The 17,623-nt window shown below is 42.3% G+C and overlaps 1 protein-coding gene and 1 non-coding gene across 2 annotated transcripts; one reads left to right on the top strand and one right to left on the bottom strand.

The window, feature by feature from the left end:
- Positions 1-729: 729 nt before the first annotated feature.
- LOC132233850 (uncharacterized) lies at positions 730-1,341 on the top strand. Its single transcript, XM_059695090.1, has one exon. The coding sequence runs from the start codon at positions 730-732 to the stop codon at positions 1,339-1,341; it is 612 nt and encodes a 203-aa protein (XP_059551073.1).
- A 10,711-nt stretch (positions 1,342-12,052) lies between these two features.
- On the bottom strand, positions 12,053-12,173 carry LOC132234043 (U5 spliceosomal RNA). The gene has a single exon (XR_009452856.1). It is a non-coding gene; the product is annotated as a U5 spliceosomal RNA (small nuclear RNA).
- Positions 12,174-17,623: the final 5,450 nt, after the last annotated feature.

Here is a 17,623-nt window from a genome sequence, read left to right as displayed (position 1 = left end):
AAGACTACATTAAGCGAGGTAAACAAGCACACAAATTAAAAGCATGGGATTGGAGATAACTATGTTAAATGATGAGAGGATCTTCTATTTGTGATGGATAACTGTCTCTTCACATACTTCCAAACAACACCACACAAATGACTTCCTGTCCCAAGAGAGAAAATGTAACTTTACCAGTATAATCTGATGGTATAAATTAGCATTGGTAGTTAGGGAATTACCAGAGATTATCTGTCTGCTGATGTAATTCAGTATGAAGCACACAACCTACATCATTTAACCAAGAATGTGTAACTTGAACTTAATTAAACAATAATACCTAATTTGCCTTTTATAGGAAATGTAGGAGATAAAGAAAACACTTTTAAAAAAAAAGACACCACAAGGAAACAATCACACAAATCCAGAAAGTAACACATTCTATAGGAGATAATTGTCCATTCTCTACAATAAGTCAGTGCATGAATAAAGAGACTGGACCAGAATAAAAAGGACTTAAAAGATGGTACAGCCAGATAGATGCCTATGACTTGGGAGATAAACCACTTAAAAACAAAACAAACAAACAAAAACACCACAAGGCCCCCATGTCCATTCCTGGGCCCAGACCTCAAACCCAGAATCCAATCATCTATTGAGGTCCCAGACCTGCTTCCAAGGCCCAGAAATCCCTGTGAGGTCCAGACCTCCATCCCAGGACCCAGACCAACATCCGGGTCCCAGAATTTCATGCCAAAGCCCAGATATCCATTCTGGAGCCCAAGCCTCAAACCCAGAATCCAGTCTTCGATCGGGGGCCTAGCCCTCCATCCATGGCCCAGACCTCCATTCCATGACCAAGAGATCCAGCCTATGACCCAGATGTCCAGCCTGCGACCCAGACCTCCACCCAGGACCCAGATGTCCATGTCACGACCCAACACACCATCCGGGACCCAGCCTTCCATCCCTGGCCCAGATCTCCATCCAGAGCTTAGACCTTCATGCCAGGGGCCAAAACTCGATCCAGGGACCCTAACCGCAAACCCAAAATCCAGTCCTGTATCGTATGCCCAGATCTCCATCCAGGGCCCGTACCTCCTTCATAGGCTCAGGCCTACATCTGGGTCCGAGACTTTCAGGCCAAGCCCAGAAGTCCAGCCTGGAGTTCAGACCACCAACCCAGAATCCAGTCCTGTATCAGAGGCCCAGACCTCCATCCGGGGTTCTGACCAACATCCGGGTCCCAGACATTCATGCCAAGGCCGATTAGTCCATTCTGAGGCCAAGAATTCAAATGGAGAATCCAGTCCTGTATCGGGGCCTAGTCCTCCATCCATGGTCCAGACTTCCATTCAATGACACAGAGGCCCAGCATACGAACCAGACCTCCACCTGGGGCCCAGATGTCCAACCCACAACCGAGCCCTCTCTCTGAGACACAACCTTCCATTCAAGGCACAGACATGCATGCCAGGACCCAGACCTCCATTAGGGGCCTAGACCTTCATGCCAGGGCCCAGAACTCGATCCAGGGACCCTATCCTCGAATCCAGAATCCAATCCTGTATCAGGTGCCCAGACTTCCATCCAGGGCTCTGACCTATATCCGGGTCCCAGGCATTCATGCCAAAACCCAGATGTCCATTCAGGGGGCCCAGGCCTCTAACCCACAAACCACCCCTATATCCGGGGCCCAGACCTCCATCCGGGGTTCTGACATCCGGGTCCCAGACATTCATGCCAAGGCCGATTAGTCCATTCTGAGGCCAAGAATTCAAATGGAGAATCCAGTCCTGTATCGGGGCCTAGTCCTCCATCCATGGTCCAGACTTCCATTCAATGACACAGAGGCCCAGCATACGAACCAGACCTCCACCTGGGGCCCAGATGTCCAACCCACAACTGAGCCCTCTCTCTGAGACACAACCTTCCATTCAAGGCACAGACATGCATGCCAGGACCCAGACCTCCATTAGGGGCCTAGACCTTCATGCCAGGGCCCAAAACTCGATCCAGGGACCCTATCCTCGAATCCAGAATCCAATCCTGTATCAGGTGCCCAGACTTCCATCCAGGGCTCTGACCTATATCCGGGTCCCAGGCATTCATGCCAAAACCCAGATGTCCATTCAGGGGGCCCAGGCCTCTAACCCACAAACCACCCCTATATCCGGGGCCCAGACCTCCATCCGGGGTTCTGACATCCGGGTCCCAGACATTCATGCCAAGGCCCAGATGTCCATTCTGGATCCCAGATTTCAAACCCATAATCCAGTCCTCTATCAGGTGCCTAAACTTCCATCTGGGACCCATTCCTCCATAAGTGGCTCAGGCCAACAACCAGGTTCCAGACCTTAAGGCTGGTCCAGAAGTCCATACTGGGGTTCAGCTCTCAAACCCAAAATCCAGTCCTGTATCAAGGGTCCCATACCTCCATCCGGGGCCCATACCTCCATCAGGTGCTCAGACCTACATCCTGGTCCCAGACATTAATGCCAAAGGCCCAGATTTCTATTCCAGGGCCGAATATCGAACGCAGAATCCACTTCTGCATCATTGGCCAGCCCTCCATCCATGACCCAGCCCTCCATCCATGACCCAGAGGTCCAGCCTATGACCCTGATGTTCAGTCTATGACCCAGACTCCACCCAAGGTCCAGATGTCCATCCCGCGACCCCACCCTCCCTCCGGGACACAGCCTTCCATTGCCGGCCCAGACCTCCATCCCAGGGCTCAGAACTCCATCCAGGACCTAGACCTTCAGCCAGTGCCCAAAACTCGATATGGGTACCCTATCCTCAAACCCAGAATCCAGTCCTGTATCAGGGGCCCAGATATCCATCCGGGGTTCTAACCAACATCCGTGTCCCAGACATTCATGCCAAGGACCAGATATCCATTGCGGGGTCCAGACCGTGGACCCATAATTCAGTCCTTTATCAGGTGCCCAGACCTCCAACAGGGGCCCATTCCCCCATCAGTTGTTCACACCTACATCCGGGCCCCAGACCTTCAGCCTTGCGCCAGAAGTCCATCCTGGGACACAGACCTCAAACCCAAAATCCAGGACTGTATCAGTGGCCAAGACCTCCATCCGGGTTTCTGACAAACTTCAAAGTCCCAGACTTTCAGCAGGTCACCAGAAGTCATTCCCGCAGCTCAGACCTCGAAGCCAGAATCCAGTCCTGTATCATGTACCCAGACTTCTATCCCGGGTCCATACCTCCAACCGGGGCTCTGACCTACATCCGGGTCCCAGACCTTCAGGCTGGGCAAAGAAGTACATCCCAGGGCTGAGACCTTGGGCAAACAGAAGGCAGGAGAGTATTTAAACTGCAATCCAGTTCTGATACCTGGGAAGGGAGAGCAGGAAGGAAAGAGGACTGGGTAGGAAAAGCTCAGAGTGGAATGCAATTGTGAGAAAATCTTAGACAAAGGAGGATCCCCGGAATAAAAATTGCCCTGTAGAGGAGTCCTATCCTGGGCAGGAATAGCCAAGCTCTAGCATCTAAACTGTACTTGGTCATTGGCTGGGTGCAACCCAAGGTAGGTGTGACCTTAGTGTGAGCAGGTTTGAAGGTGTGGCAGCTGGAAGGTGTTAGCTATGCTCCTCACAGTTGTTGCTCTTAAAGCAGCGGTTCTTAACCTGTGGGTCGCGATCCCTTTGACGGTCAAACGACCCTTCCACAGGGGTCGCCTAAGACCATCCTGCATATCAGATATTTACATTATGATTCATAACAATAGCAACATTACAGTTATGAAGTAGCAACGAAAATAATTTTATGGTTGGGTCATAAAATTTTATTTCAAGTGTAATGGAAATCTATCAGCAGGTTTTAAGCTGTGAATTATGATCTGATTTAGGTTTTAGAGCCAAACTTCCTGAAAGAATCTATATTTACAGCATCCCTTTCCGAACATCTTATTTTCTCCCAACCCACAGCAAATCTGACTTACATCCTTACCCCTCTACTGGAAGTGCTTTTATTAAGTCACCAAAGACTTCTTAATTGCTAAGTTCAATGGTAACTTGGCAATTACCATCCTACTTGTCTCCTGGGTCACATCTGCATGTTGACTATTCATTTCTTAAAACTGCTCATGGCTGCTTTTTACTACTCCTTCCTAGTTTCCTATGCTGGCCTTTCTTCCTCCACTCCCTAAATGTGTGTTTGTTTATTTATTTGTTTGTTAGTTTTTAATTATGTCCTTAATACTTTCATGCTATCCCTGGGCCTTTTCATCTTCAAACTTCTAAATTTTTCTCCTCTACTTTCAGTGTTCAAACCTAGATTTCCATCTTAATAGAAACTAATATACCAAAATAAAATTATTATCTTCTTCTGAAAGACTCCTTATGCATAGAGATATCTTAGATAATGGCATCACCAATTATATAACTTCTTGGAATAACATTTAACTCCTCACTACTGTCAAAGTATAGTTTTCAAATTTAAAGATATGACTATTATAAAAATATAGAATAAATGTGTTTCCAAGATCTATATAACTCTTTAGTGAGGAAACCAGCAAGATGATAAAGCTGGTTCATAGAAAAATTAGAGAAATTGAGAATCCATAGCCAGTCACAAAAGGCAAGCTAAAGTAAATTTTCTAAGTTACAATGTCCTATAGATGAATGTCCTATAGGTCAAAATAAACTATTGCCTTTGGAATTAAATTCTCCACCAGACATTGCATCTATACGGCCAAAATCTACAAGTTAATATTTTATACAGTCTTAGCCCTAATCAATAACAAATCAAACAAATGTAAGCCTGCTAGTGAATTAAATAAGCATTGGGTAGATCTATTAAGCCGTGTTCCATAGTGACATACAGCTACCCTTTGGTGTTATTTCCAAGTTTGGCATATTTTTTCTTACACTTTTCCTTGATCCCACATCACCATCAAGTGGTGATAGAGCTATATTCTAAAGACAAATCTGCCTAACTCCAATGCCTGTTTTTCCCCATGAAAAATGTGTTTGGCAAATTCAAGTAATGCACAAAAGATGAGTAGGAATAAGTATTGAGAAAAGGCTTCTGGTTTTTAAAATTAGTAAATAACAATAATGAAAAGAATATGGCTTTGGAAAATCAATAGAGTAGACCTACTCATAAAGTCAGTTAATTCACTAATATAATTCAATAGGAAATAGAGAATTTTTCCTATATTTACTGCTTCATAATTGCCTTCATTTCAAAATTTTTATGTCAAAGAGGCATATTTTGAGGTAGCATATTCTGCTACCATTCAGGTGGTAATATCTCCTTAGGGCCCTGAGATTCCACACCTCCTATGGAAAACAGCTACAGAAGGATCAGAGTTGGTTCCAAAGCATGGGGTCCAGAACGAAGGGCAATATATAGCTAGTCACACTTAGGCCTAGCATTATCCACACTTCCAGGTTCCAGCAGTGAACACAGTAGACTCTAATACTATTGACTAGAAAAAGCAAAGGACTGAAGACCAAAATATGCTGAAGAATATAATGAAAATGAAGTCGAAGCTATAAATCCATACTAAAAGGCTGATTTCCACTTAAAAAGTAAGCCATCTAGCCTTCAGAGTTACTTTGATGGATTGGAAATTTCCCTGTGAAGCATTTCATGACACTGAAAAATTATTGATTAATCTCAGATCTCCTCCTCAAATCAGAATGTTTAGAGGCCAGCAGTGGTATGATAGCCAGCTTTTGTGAGTTTCGGCTAAAAAAGAAGAAATTTCTTTTTATAACCTTTTTGTTTGTCTTTATGTTTTTTTAAACCAAACCAGTTTTATTAAGATATTCATGTTTGTAGATGCATAGCATGTCTTTAAACCCAAATGGAGTTCCTAGCAGAACAGTCAGAAACAAAGGATTTTGCTTTTTTTTTTTTAAATGAATTCTCATCCGTAATGAGGCACTAAACATGCTACTGAATACATTATAGAGAAGATTAATAGGGTATTTTTAGCTACCACCTACATACTATAGGCAGACAACATCAAGAGCATGAGGGAAATAATGGTTCTTTTAGTTTAATAAATCATAATGTTCCTGAACAATTATTCTTTTTCCTTCCAAAATTGGGGCATCTAATTATATGAAGTGATTGCTGTAGCAACAGCTTTAATATGAAGAGAGAGAGAGAGAGAGAGAGAGAGAGAGAGAGAGAGAGAGAGAAGAAGAAGAAGAAGAAGAAGAAGAAGAAGAAGAAGAAGAAGAAGAAGAAGAAGAAGAAGAAGAAGGAGGAGGAGGAGGAGGGGGAGGAGGAGGAGGAGGAGGAGGAGGAGGAGGAGGAGGAGGAGGAGGAGGAGGAGGAGGAGGAGAAAGGAGAGGGAAGGGAAATTAGGCTATTAAACAAAAATCATAATAATTTTTAAAGTATTTTGACTAAAGAGTAAAATGTGGGAATTGGTAACTAGAAGAAAAAGGAAACACTAAAAAATTATATTTTGGACTTATACCAGTTAATATCTGAATATTAAAGGAAAGGAAAACTTTATGAATATAAATTTTTTATATATATTTTATTGATTTTTCACAGAGTGGAAGGGAGAGGGATAGAGAGTCAGAAACATCGATGAGAGAGATACATTGATCAGCTGCCTCCTGCACATCCCCCAGTGGGGATGTGCCCGCAATCCAGGTACATGCCCTTGACCGGAATCGAACCTGGGATCCCTTAGTCCGCAGGCCGACGCTCTATCCACTGAGCCAAACCGGTTTCGGCATGAATATAAATTTTTAAAAAGGAACCAGGCCAGTGTGACTCAGTGGTTGAGCATCGACCCATGAACCAAGAGGTCACTGGTTCGATTCCAGTCAGGTGAAACTCCTTTATTCAAAAAACTAATTCAGGATTGAATAGAATCACAGAAATGTTAAAAGTAGAAATAAACTTATGTCTCATCTGTACCTGAAACCCTTCCTTTAATAGATGATAACCAAGATTTTAAGAAGTTAGGTGATTTGCTTAATGTCACACAACTAATTGGTGAAGAAATTGAGGTTAGATCTTCTTTCTAATGTTATTCCTTTATATTTCTCTTCAATGTGGGTTATTTACATTATAGACAAAAAAGAGAAAATATGAACCGCTGTTGGGTTCTTGATGTATTATTTTTAATGACCAGGAACTAAACCATGAAAGTGCTAGGGGAATCTGACAAGCAGAGCAAAGAGTGAAGAGTAGTAGATGTAGCATACCACTTTCTGCCATTATCTCATTACAACTGACCACATTCAGAAGTGACCAGCTCAGCTTCTAAACTCTACATAACTGCCATCTCTGTAGGGGAAGAAACTGTATGATGACATTTCAACCCTCAAAAGTGGATATAAATAAAGAGAGAAAACATGTCTGGCATGCAAGTCTCAGGCTCTGCCTTTGTTACAATAAGGAGCGAATCTGAAAATACTAGTCAGTCTCGATGTTGCCTAAGAGAGACTGACAGACTGCCTCTGGCTTTTATTCCACAGTAATGCCTGGTTTTTGTCTTGGAATTTGAGACTGGCAATATAGCATTGTGTTAAGATCACAAGCTTTGGATTTGAATCCAGGCTCTAGCATTTGCCAGCTAAGTGATATGGACAATTTATTTAACCTCCACAAGCATCAGTTTGCACATATATAAAATGGTGACAGGAATAGTTCCTACCATCGTCATTGGGTTGTTGTGAGAATTGAGTACCTTAGTTTGGATTTCCCACTCTAAGGCATAGATTTGGGTTCAAATAATTTATGTGGGAAAAGAGCCCAGGAAACGTGGTGAGGGTGTACTGAAGTGAGACAGGGAAGGGGATGCTGCTGGGGATCCTCCATGAAAGGCTAGGAAGCTAGGAAGGGTAGTTTTCCCCTATCTCCATTCCTCATTGGTTGGGGGTTGCTCCAGGGGGATTGACTCTCAGACACTCTGGCTTACCTTGGGCACAGGTCAAGCACACTTCAGGATCAGAGAAAGCCCTTACCCAGAAAGGTTCAGGCTTGAAATAGGAAGCTTTGGGTTTTCCCAGGAATTTCCACCAAGGCTCCAGGTGATCTCTGAAGGGAGCTGAGCAGTAAGGGCAGGCATTGACAGCATCTTCCATAGTTTATCATAGTAACATCTGGAACATAGTTAACATGAACACACCATATAGCTAATTAAAGTGAAAAATACTAAGCACTGGGAAGGGAAAGGGAAAGTCTTCCCAATTAAATTACCAAGGAAATTAGATGAATGCACTCAAATCAGAAACCTGGAAGTCATCCTTCACATCTTCTTCCTCCCATCCCACCATTTTATCACCCTTTTCCACGTCCCATCAACTTAATCACATTAACACTTCTCCCTTCTCTCTTCTCAACTCTTTAAAGTAGAAATTTCACTTTTTTTTTTTTTTTGCTTGAATTATTATAACCTCCTAACGGGTCTTCCTGTCATTCTCACTTTCTTGTCGCACCCCAACTGCCATTCATCCCATTCATTAAATACTGTCAGAATGCTTTTTCTAAAACCCAGCTCTGATAGAATCCTCTACTTCACAACTTCAGATACTTCAGTGATTCACCATTTATTTCTGGGTGAAATTAAAACTCTTTGGCTTAGATACAAGGATTTAGTCCTGCTTATTTCTCCAGTTTTTCCTTGTCCCTCACTCTCAACTCCTAAATTTCAGTGTAAGAAATCTTCTTTGGCACTTCATATAGGCCACACTTTTTCATCATTCAATACCATTTTCCATGTTTTTTCCCCACATTTTTTTCATTTAGAAAACTACTGGGTTTTATTCAAAAATTCAATTTGGTATCATCTTTTATGAAAATCTATTCCTGATATTTAACCTTCCTTCCTGGTATGGATCAGTGATCAAATGGCATTTCTCTATATCTCTTAAAACAGCACTTTTATTATATATGTCTGTTACTTTCAGTCTTACTAATTAGATGAGTATTCTTCATAATCAGTTCTGAGTGTCTGCATTCTTAACAAGTACACAAGGTGATTTTTATTCCCACTGAAAAACCATTTTACATTATAAGTGCTTCCTAAGGAGAAAACCTTTTTCTCTCTGTAATTCTAGTACCTAACATAGCACCTAGCATGTAGTTGATACTCAATAAGTAATTCTTGAATTAATAAAAACATCTGTTTGAGTTTTCAGTATTTTCACTCTTTCCTCTATCAGGTTGCCACTTGTATCAATAAGATTCATTAAAGAATTATTTTTAGCCCAGCCAATGTGGCTCAGTGATTGAGCATAGACCTTTGAGCTAGGAGATCACGGTTCGATTACCAGTCAGGGAACATGCCCAGGTTGCAGGCTTGTTCCCCACGGGGCAGCTGATCAATGATTCTCTCTCATCAATCTCTCTCTCTCTCTCCCTCTCTGAAATCAATAAAAACATATATTTTTAAAAAGGATTTTCATCCAGTGATCCCACTTCTAGGAATATACCCTAAGAAGCCCAAAACACCAATCAGAAAGAATGTATGCACCCCTATGTTCATAGCAGCGCAATTTACAATAGCTAAGATCTGGAAACAGCCCAAGTGCCCATCAGTAGGTGAGTGGATATAAAAAGCTGTGGTACATTTATACCAGAAACTACTACGCAACAGTAAAAATAGTAGGCTCTCTTACCCTTTGAGACAGCGTGGAGGGACCTAGAGCAAGCATGTCAAACTCACAGCCTGTGGGCCGCATGCAGCCCACAGTGAGTATCTTTGCGGCCCAGCCTATATAATGGTATGTAAGAAACGTTTTAATAAAAATTTCATAAATTAATTTTTACAATATCCTGTTATACATAATTATTAATAACGAACTACAACATTCATTAATGACTGATTACTGTAATTGTGTTGCATTCATTTCCCTTATGTGCCTTACGCGCAGGCGCACCATTTCTCTCCACTAACACTAGCAGTGAATATTTTAGCAGCCGATAGCCATGTCATTAGTCTTGTACTGACTTGTTTGGTGTGCACAACAGGAAATATTTCGCTTTCAGAGAACAAAAAAAATAGGTTTATTTGTGTTATGCTTATTAATTTGTATAGTTATTCAGTGCCTGGTAAGTTAATGTTCAAGAAAAAAATATTAATTTTTATTAAAATATTCTATTATTTCACATTAATTGATTACTCATTTATTTCAGCCCTTTGTATTCAGCATGTCTCTATCGAAATAAACCTACATTTCTATGAAAATTGAAGCTTTTGTTTTTTTGCGACCCACATAAACTTAAACCTTGTTTATTTGCCCTGTGTTAGCCTTTGAGTTTGACATGCTTGAGAGTATTATGCTAAATGAAATAAGCCAGTCAGAGAAAGATAAGTATTGCATGATCTCACTCATATGTGGAATCTAATGAACAAAATTAACTGATGACCCAAGTAGATCCAGAGACATAGAAGCATGGAACAGACTGTCAAATCTCAGAGGGAAGTCAGGGGAGGGTGGATGGGTGGGAAGAGATCAACCAAAGAACTTGTATGCATAACTCATGGACACAGACAATAGGAAGTCTGTGGTGAAGGCTTGCTGAGAGGTGGGAAAGCTAGACGGGGTCAATTGGGGGGGGGGGGGGGAAGGAACATATGTAAAACTTCCATCAGTAAATATTTAATTTCAAAAAATAAAGAATTATTGCCTGTACAAATGGTATTGTAAATTCAGAATCTCATTGGTGATTTGCCACTCTTCCAGCTACGTGGCTATTAATTTTGACCTGTTGTTCCACTTTTTCACCATTGATCACCATTAAACCTTTTCTATGAAGAGTATTTAGTCTCATTAGTTTTGTTAATAAAGTCTAGAATGGTTCTCAAACACATAAATCAGAGAGACCTGGAAAGATTATTAAAAATAGAGATGGCTGAGCCTCAATCTTATAGATTCTAATTCAGTATTTGAGAGAGGGCTCTGTACTCAGTCTTGAAGTAATTATCCCTTATAATAAATAGATCTATATATTATATAAATAGAATAAAAATTGACATTTCTACACATTGGTAGACATTTATGTTTTACTTCCTCTAGACAAATACCTGTTTCAAGAGGTTATCAACACACTTTGCAAATAGCTCTTGACGGTTAGCATTGCTATTTTATTTTTCCTTGATTGACTTGCCTACTAACTTTAAGTACCTATAGAAAATCCATTGTCTAATTTTTTTCCTTTACTCTTAGTAGATGTAGAGGTAGATTGTATACTTATCAACCTACTAGGATTCTTTGCTTTTATTAAATTATTTCCTTACAGCAAAATTGGGAATGTAGTAAAAGAATTTGGTTATGGTCATCCAGCTTTGGCTTATGTGTACTCACATGGCTTCCTTCTTATATGCAGCTTTCTTACTAGATGATAAGATAAAACCTTACACCATCTCCAAACTTTGAATTTGTGCTTATTTTCCACAACTATAGCAGGATCTGTAGTTACCTAAAGCATGACAACAGTTGGGGATGTGGGGACAGAAGTAGGTGAGGATGAGGATATACAGCAATACTTTTTTCTTCTTACCTCTAGAACCCTATTCAGGGGTAGCATGGCAATTTGGGCCCCGAACCTTTTTCAGTGTAGAAGGTTTCATTGTTTTACACGGGGCTCATAAATTGAGCCTGTTGGTCCCTCCGTCTAGTTTCTGCATCTCACATCTAGACTTTTATATCTACCTTACAAGATGGCATGAAAAGACATTTTTAAACCTTGCTTGGCGCAGGCTGGATGGATGCCATCATGGCACTTTTCTGACCAAGGATGAAAAAGAAACTCCAGTCTGTTAAATTCGTGATAAGCAGTATGGTCCCCAACGTGTAAAACTGGCTTTAAAAGCGAAATCAGAAACTAGGCAGGGGTGGGGGTAGTTTCCTTTAGGTGATACTTGGGTTCATGATGATTTGAAAATCCAAGGGGAACCTGGAAAAATCCCTATAATGGCCAGATGGAGTGAGAATATTTGGGGGAGCTATGGTTTCTCATATTGTTATTAGAAATGAAATAGTTCTGAAGTAAAACAGAATGATTCTTTTTTACATAGGACTACAAAAATGTATACCAATGCAGGAAAAAATGATAATGTTTGGGTTTTCTGTTTATCTGTAAATAAAATTAGGCTGTATTTATAAATATAATTTTTTTATTGTTCCTCTCCACGGAAATCTTTAGTAAAAGGCAAAAGATTTATACGATCTGAAGAGAAACCAGAGTATATTATAATTTTTATGAGTTTAAATGTCAAAGTTTTTTTGTGTTGGAGAGTCTTATAAAACTTTGTTTATTTTATAATCAAAACTATATTTTACATGGTTCCTTTTTAAATTTTAATATGAAATATTAATTTGATTTTGTTATTTGGTTTAGGTAGTTTTACCTCTGACAATCTCTTCAGTGAAACATTGTCTTTTTAAAATATATTATTATTGATTTCAGAGAGTAATGGAGAGGGAGAGAGAGAGAAACATCAATGATAAGAGAAAATCATTGATCGGCTGTCTCCTGCATGCCCCTTTCTGGGGATCGAGCCTGAAACCCTGGGCATGTGCCCTGATTGAGAATCTAACCTTGACCTCCTGGTTCATAGGTTGATACTCAACCACTGAGTAACACCGAGAGGGCAAACATTGTCTTTTATTAATATTTTCTTCAATTATAAAACTATCTTTGCCTGCTCTAAATTATATCCTACATATTTAATAGTTATGGAATATAACCTGAAAAGACAGAGAAGAGTGGCAAAATCTGAAACCTTAATTGAATATTAATAATTTCTTTCTAAAAACAAATGTCTTTTTAGGACCACATAAAGAAAATATTAATATGAAACTTCATGAGAAAAAAAAAATTGTTTCACTGAGTTTCTTCAATGAAACCACTAGATGGCAATATCTTTGTATATTTGTGAATACACTAGACAAATGTCTCTTGAAGAAAACACCATATCTTTTTTAACTCTCATCTCAGTTTCCAAATGGCTATTACTCAATTCTAAAGAAATGAAACACAAGTTAAAGAGTGCTCTATTATTGTGTTTAGGTTGCAGTAAATTAAAGTCCTTCTTTGACAGCCAGAGAAGTCACGGGGTCACTGAGATGGAAAATGGCTTCACGTTGGAGCACACAGATGTCCAAGATTTAGGCCTGAAAATAGACTTTATAGAAAGACGTAGTTGAAACAGTGCTCTTGAATCAGTCTTCATTTCTTTCCTCTGATTTTTTTCTTGCTCACCTAATTTTTTTTAAATATCTCTAAAATTTATTTTTCCCTTTTGTGGATTAAAAACAAAGCAAATAAATAACAACAACAACAACAACAACAAAAACAGCCGAGGAGTAATAGAAAGATTTTGAGGGCAGGCTGAACCTTGTGGAGAAGATTCCTTTACAGTCAGAATATACCCAAAATATTCTCTCTATCTCACTCATTTTTCTGTAATTTGGGTTTACATATTTAGTAACCTGTCTGAGTTTTTTAATTGGAACTAAACACCAGACATTTAACTGCTAAAGTATGATGTTCTAAAAGAAAAACAAATATGTTTTACTCTCACATAGGTATAAAATGAACACATGCGAGAGATTTTCAACTCACCTTGCTAGTTTGATTCCCAGCCAGGGCACATGCCTGGGTTTTGGGCTTAATCCCCAGTAGGGGGTGTGCAGAAGGCAGCCAATCAATGATTCTCTCTCATCATTGATGTTTCTATCTCTTTCCTCTCGCTCTCCTTTCCTCTCTCTGAAGTCAATTAAAAAGAAAACATTTTTTTAAAAGAAAGATTTTCAACTCATTAATAATTGAGGGAGTTAGTTTAAAGGAAAATTTCACACATAACAAGGAATTCTGAAAAGAATGTGCTGATAGATGCAAAAGTGGTTTATCTAAGTACGAATTTAAATGTTTGTGGTGATCTTTTCTAGAAGGCAGTGTTGTGCCCAGATTTCAAAGTTCCCAAGACCCCCAGGGAACCAGTCAGTCCGATGCAAAAGCAAAGAGTCATTTATTTCAAACCTAGGTTTGGCTCCCCTGCCACACTCACCGATGCAACGGTAAGCTCCAGTGGCCGAGAGAGAGAGGCCTGATGGGACAGGGGGTTTTAAAGGGGGGTGGAGTGAGGGCAGGAGAGGGGACTGTGGGCCCCGCTGATTGGCCAGGCACGAGTCGGTACAGGATGTGGTCATAGTGATGGCGTGCACTTCCCTTAATTATTATTGGTTAGTCCAGAGAAATCCTGGGTGTGGCTAGCAGCGGCTTCTTCCCGTGAGGAAGCACATGGCACCGTCCCAAGATGGAGGACCCAAGGCAAGATGGAGGGTGCAGTCCTTGCCCGGCTCCCGCTGCTGCCGCTCGAACATGCCGGAAGGCAGGATGGCCCTCCCACACAGCACCCGCAGCTGGCCTGCGGGCGGACCAGGACTCCGGAGCATCTGGGCGGCACAGGCCCAGCAAACGGGGTGCAGCCGGTGGAGCGGCCCAGCTCTGGAGGAGCGGCATCCGCCCAGAGCAGGCCCGGCCCATGGGGCTGGTGCACTGCAGCACGGCGGCCTCCCCGAGCTAGGGAACGCGCCCCACTCCACTGCCGCCACTGCTGCACTGGGGCCGGGGGTCCACGCGGCCCGCGTGGGCCTGGTCCGGGGGGCAGCGGGCGGGTGGCAGCCCGCGCCGGGCTCCCACTGTGGGCCGGGGAGCCAATGCCCGAGGCCACCAGCGCAGGCCCCGGCTCCCCCGACCGGGCCCCGAGGGCCACATGGATCCCCGACCCCAGCGCGGGCAAGCAGGGAGCCGACCACGGGGGAAGGGAGGAAAGAGCCAGGCGGTGGGGCCTTCCACTCCCATGACCTCCCCCGTGGTCGGTCGCTGCCCGGCCCCCCCCCCCCCCCGCCCGCCGCCGGCCACCACGCAGCCGGTCCGGACACTCGGACCTGCTCCGGGGAGCCCAGGCCCCATGGCCCCACGGCGGGCGCGGAGGGATCCCAGAGACCAGCGGCCAGACCCCTCCTCCCGCACCGCCCAGAGAGGCGGGCGGTGCACCTTTCAGGCAGAAATCAATTTTATATGTACAAGACAAAAATAATTTGCATTGTTATGTATAAGAATTATTTGCATTACTACTACTTTTGTATGAACTAATTTCTATGGTATTGAGATGTAAAAGAGCCTGCTCAATAGAGAGTTGATCATAGATTCACAACCTGCCCTGGCCACGTGGCCCCGTGGATTAGAGTGTTGTCACAAACCAAAAAAGGTTCAATATCTGGTCTGGGCCCATATGGGAGGCAAATAAGTAATGTTTCTCTCTCACATTGATATCTCTCTCTCTCTCTCTCTCTCTCTCTCTTTCTCTCCCCCCCCCCCCCCCCCCCCCCGTCATCGCTCTCTAAAAATCAATGAAAACATATTCTCTGGTGAGGATTTTAGAAAAAAGAAAGATACACAACCTTATATAATCAAATAATCTCCAGAAAGTCTGCTAAACTCAGTAATCTCTTTTGCCCATTTCCAAGTAGTGGACAATTTTCTCCAACATTACTATTTTTAAAAATAATTATGTTGGTGGGATAAGCAATATAATTGCAGAAAGAGCCTTATTCTATGTGCTGCAATATTAGGACAAACCACAAGGAGGCATTTTTTTGAACTAGATTTTCTACACAGATGGTAACCAGGACCAATGATTAAGTCAGGGTCACTGTTACTAAGTTTTGGAATAAATTGATCTGACAATGAATTTTCTTAACTCTAGAAGTAGATGCCAGAGGAGGTGAGCAAAGAATTTTTCCTAAATTAAAAGAGAATAGGTATTACTTGTTGACTCACTATTTTGAGTGTGATATATTGCCACAAAATATTCTCAAATCTGGAGATGTGCCCCAATTTCTCCAGATAATTAAATTTGGAAAAAAATAAGAGAGCACAGTACATCTCATGAACTAAGAAAGATCAAGGTTTGAGAAAACAAATGCTTACAAGGGCAAGGCAGATATGTAGAATAAAGTAGGCTGGGTATATTACAGCACACAGAAGGAGAACTGTGACAAATTTGGAAGCTCATGCCTCATCTAAAGAGAAAGACTACTGTTTAGGTCCAACTAAATGAAAATAGAGACCCCAAAATGCCATATTCGATGATTTTTTTCAAGAGAAGAAAACCAAATTGTTCTATGGATTCTCCTATTTGTTTTTTTCTGGATGCTGGCCACTTAACAACAATAACAACAAAAATTAGGAGAAACTAAGATGGCGGCATAGGGAAACACCGAAATTGCTGCCTCCTACAACAACTTCAAAACACAATAAAAAGACAAAACGGACATCATCCAGAACTTACAGGAAGGCTGGTGGAGTGGAAATTCTACAACTAGAAGGAAAGAGAAAAGCACATTGAGGGTCAGGAGCTGCAGAAGTAAAGTGCAAAGGAGTGCGCGAAAAGGGGCTGGTACCTGAGGACGCGGCTGTCTTTTTGAATCGGGAGGGAGTCACAAGCTCCCGACTGCTCTGAACTCCGGTTCTGGCAAGTCTCTGGGGACCCAGGACTCATACAGGGAGAAACTGGACTGTCTGGCAGCGGGCAGAACTCGGAACTCGAGGGCGGCTTTCTCTCAGAGGTGCTTGCAGCAATTAAATTATCAGGACACTGAGACGCGCGGCCCCTTAGGGCAGGGCTGAGAATCCACCATAGTTCCTTGCTCCGCCCTTTGATTCCCTGAGACCCCGCCCCACCCAGGCTGCGGCAGAGGCTTTTGCATATGAATGCCCTGGCCCTTTGCAACCTGAAAATTACCTAACAAACTGCAGCTGGGCCACAGACCCAGAACTTCCAAGAGAAGGCCCAAGGCCCCACAGCAACTTGCATTGCTTCACAGCTGGGCCTCATGAGGGCACCTCCAAACTCCAAAAAAGGAAGGGGAATCTGCAGTTCTCTTCATAGCTCCTGCTGGGTAACCTCCAAAAGCCACTGTACCCAGTGGTCAGAGGGGGACCATCCGGATTACAACTCCTCAGATCCATAAGGGACACACTCAGGGAGCAGACTCAGTGAGCACCAAAGCCCCACTGAAGCAAGTCTTGCCCCAGAAGGGTGTCTTCAGCACAGAAGTTCTCCCACTGCAGACACAGCCGATTCTCACTGCCAATTGGCCTGGAGGTCAATTCCTCCCAGTGATCCTACAACAATCAAGGCATAACTACAACAAGGCTGTGCACAAAGCCCACAAGGGGGTGCACCAAGAGTGTCCACCTCGGGTAACGGGGGAGGCTGAGCCACTGGGCCCTACAGGACACCTAGCACACAAAACCACTCTACCAACACAGGGAAGCATAAAAAAAATGCAGAGACAAAGAAACAGGTCACAAATGACAGAAATGGAGGAAAGCAAACGACTGGATATAGAGTTCAAAACCACGTTTATAAGGTTTTTCAAGAATTTTATGGAAACCGCCGATAAATTTAGTGAGACCCTCAAGAAATCTAGTGAGACCCTCGAGGATATGAAAAAGGACCAACTAGAAATTAAGCATACACTGACTGAAATAAAGAATAATATACAGAGATCCAACAGCAGACAAGAGGATCGCAAGAATCAAGTCAAAGATTTGAAATACAAAGAAACAAAAAATACCCAACTGAAAAAGAAAACAGAAAAAAGATTCCAAAAATATGAAGATA

This window comes from Myotis daubentonii, chromosome 4 (genome assembly GCF_963259705.1).
Source record: "Myotis daubentonii chromosome 4, mMyoDau2.1, whole genome shotgun sequence".
Classification (NCBI taxonomy): domain Eukaryota; kingdom Metazoa; phylum Chordata; class Mammalia; order Chiroptera; family Vespertilionidae; genus Myotis; species Myotis daubentonii.
Note: the sequence above shows the minus strand (reverse complement) of the source record. Positions and strands in the feature narration are given on the sequence as shown.

Bases quoted from the DNA above. Each gene is read 5' to 3' on its own strand.
- LOC132233850 (XM_059695090.1), top strand. From the start codon at position 730: ATGCCAAAGCCCAGATATCCATTCTGGAGCCCAAGCCTCAAACCCAGA.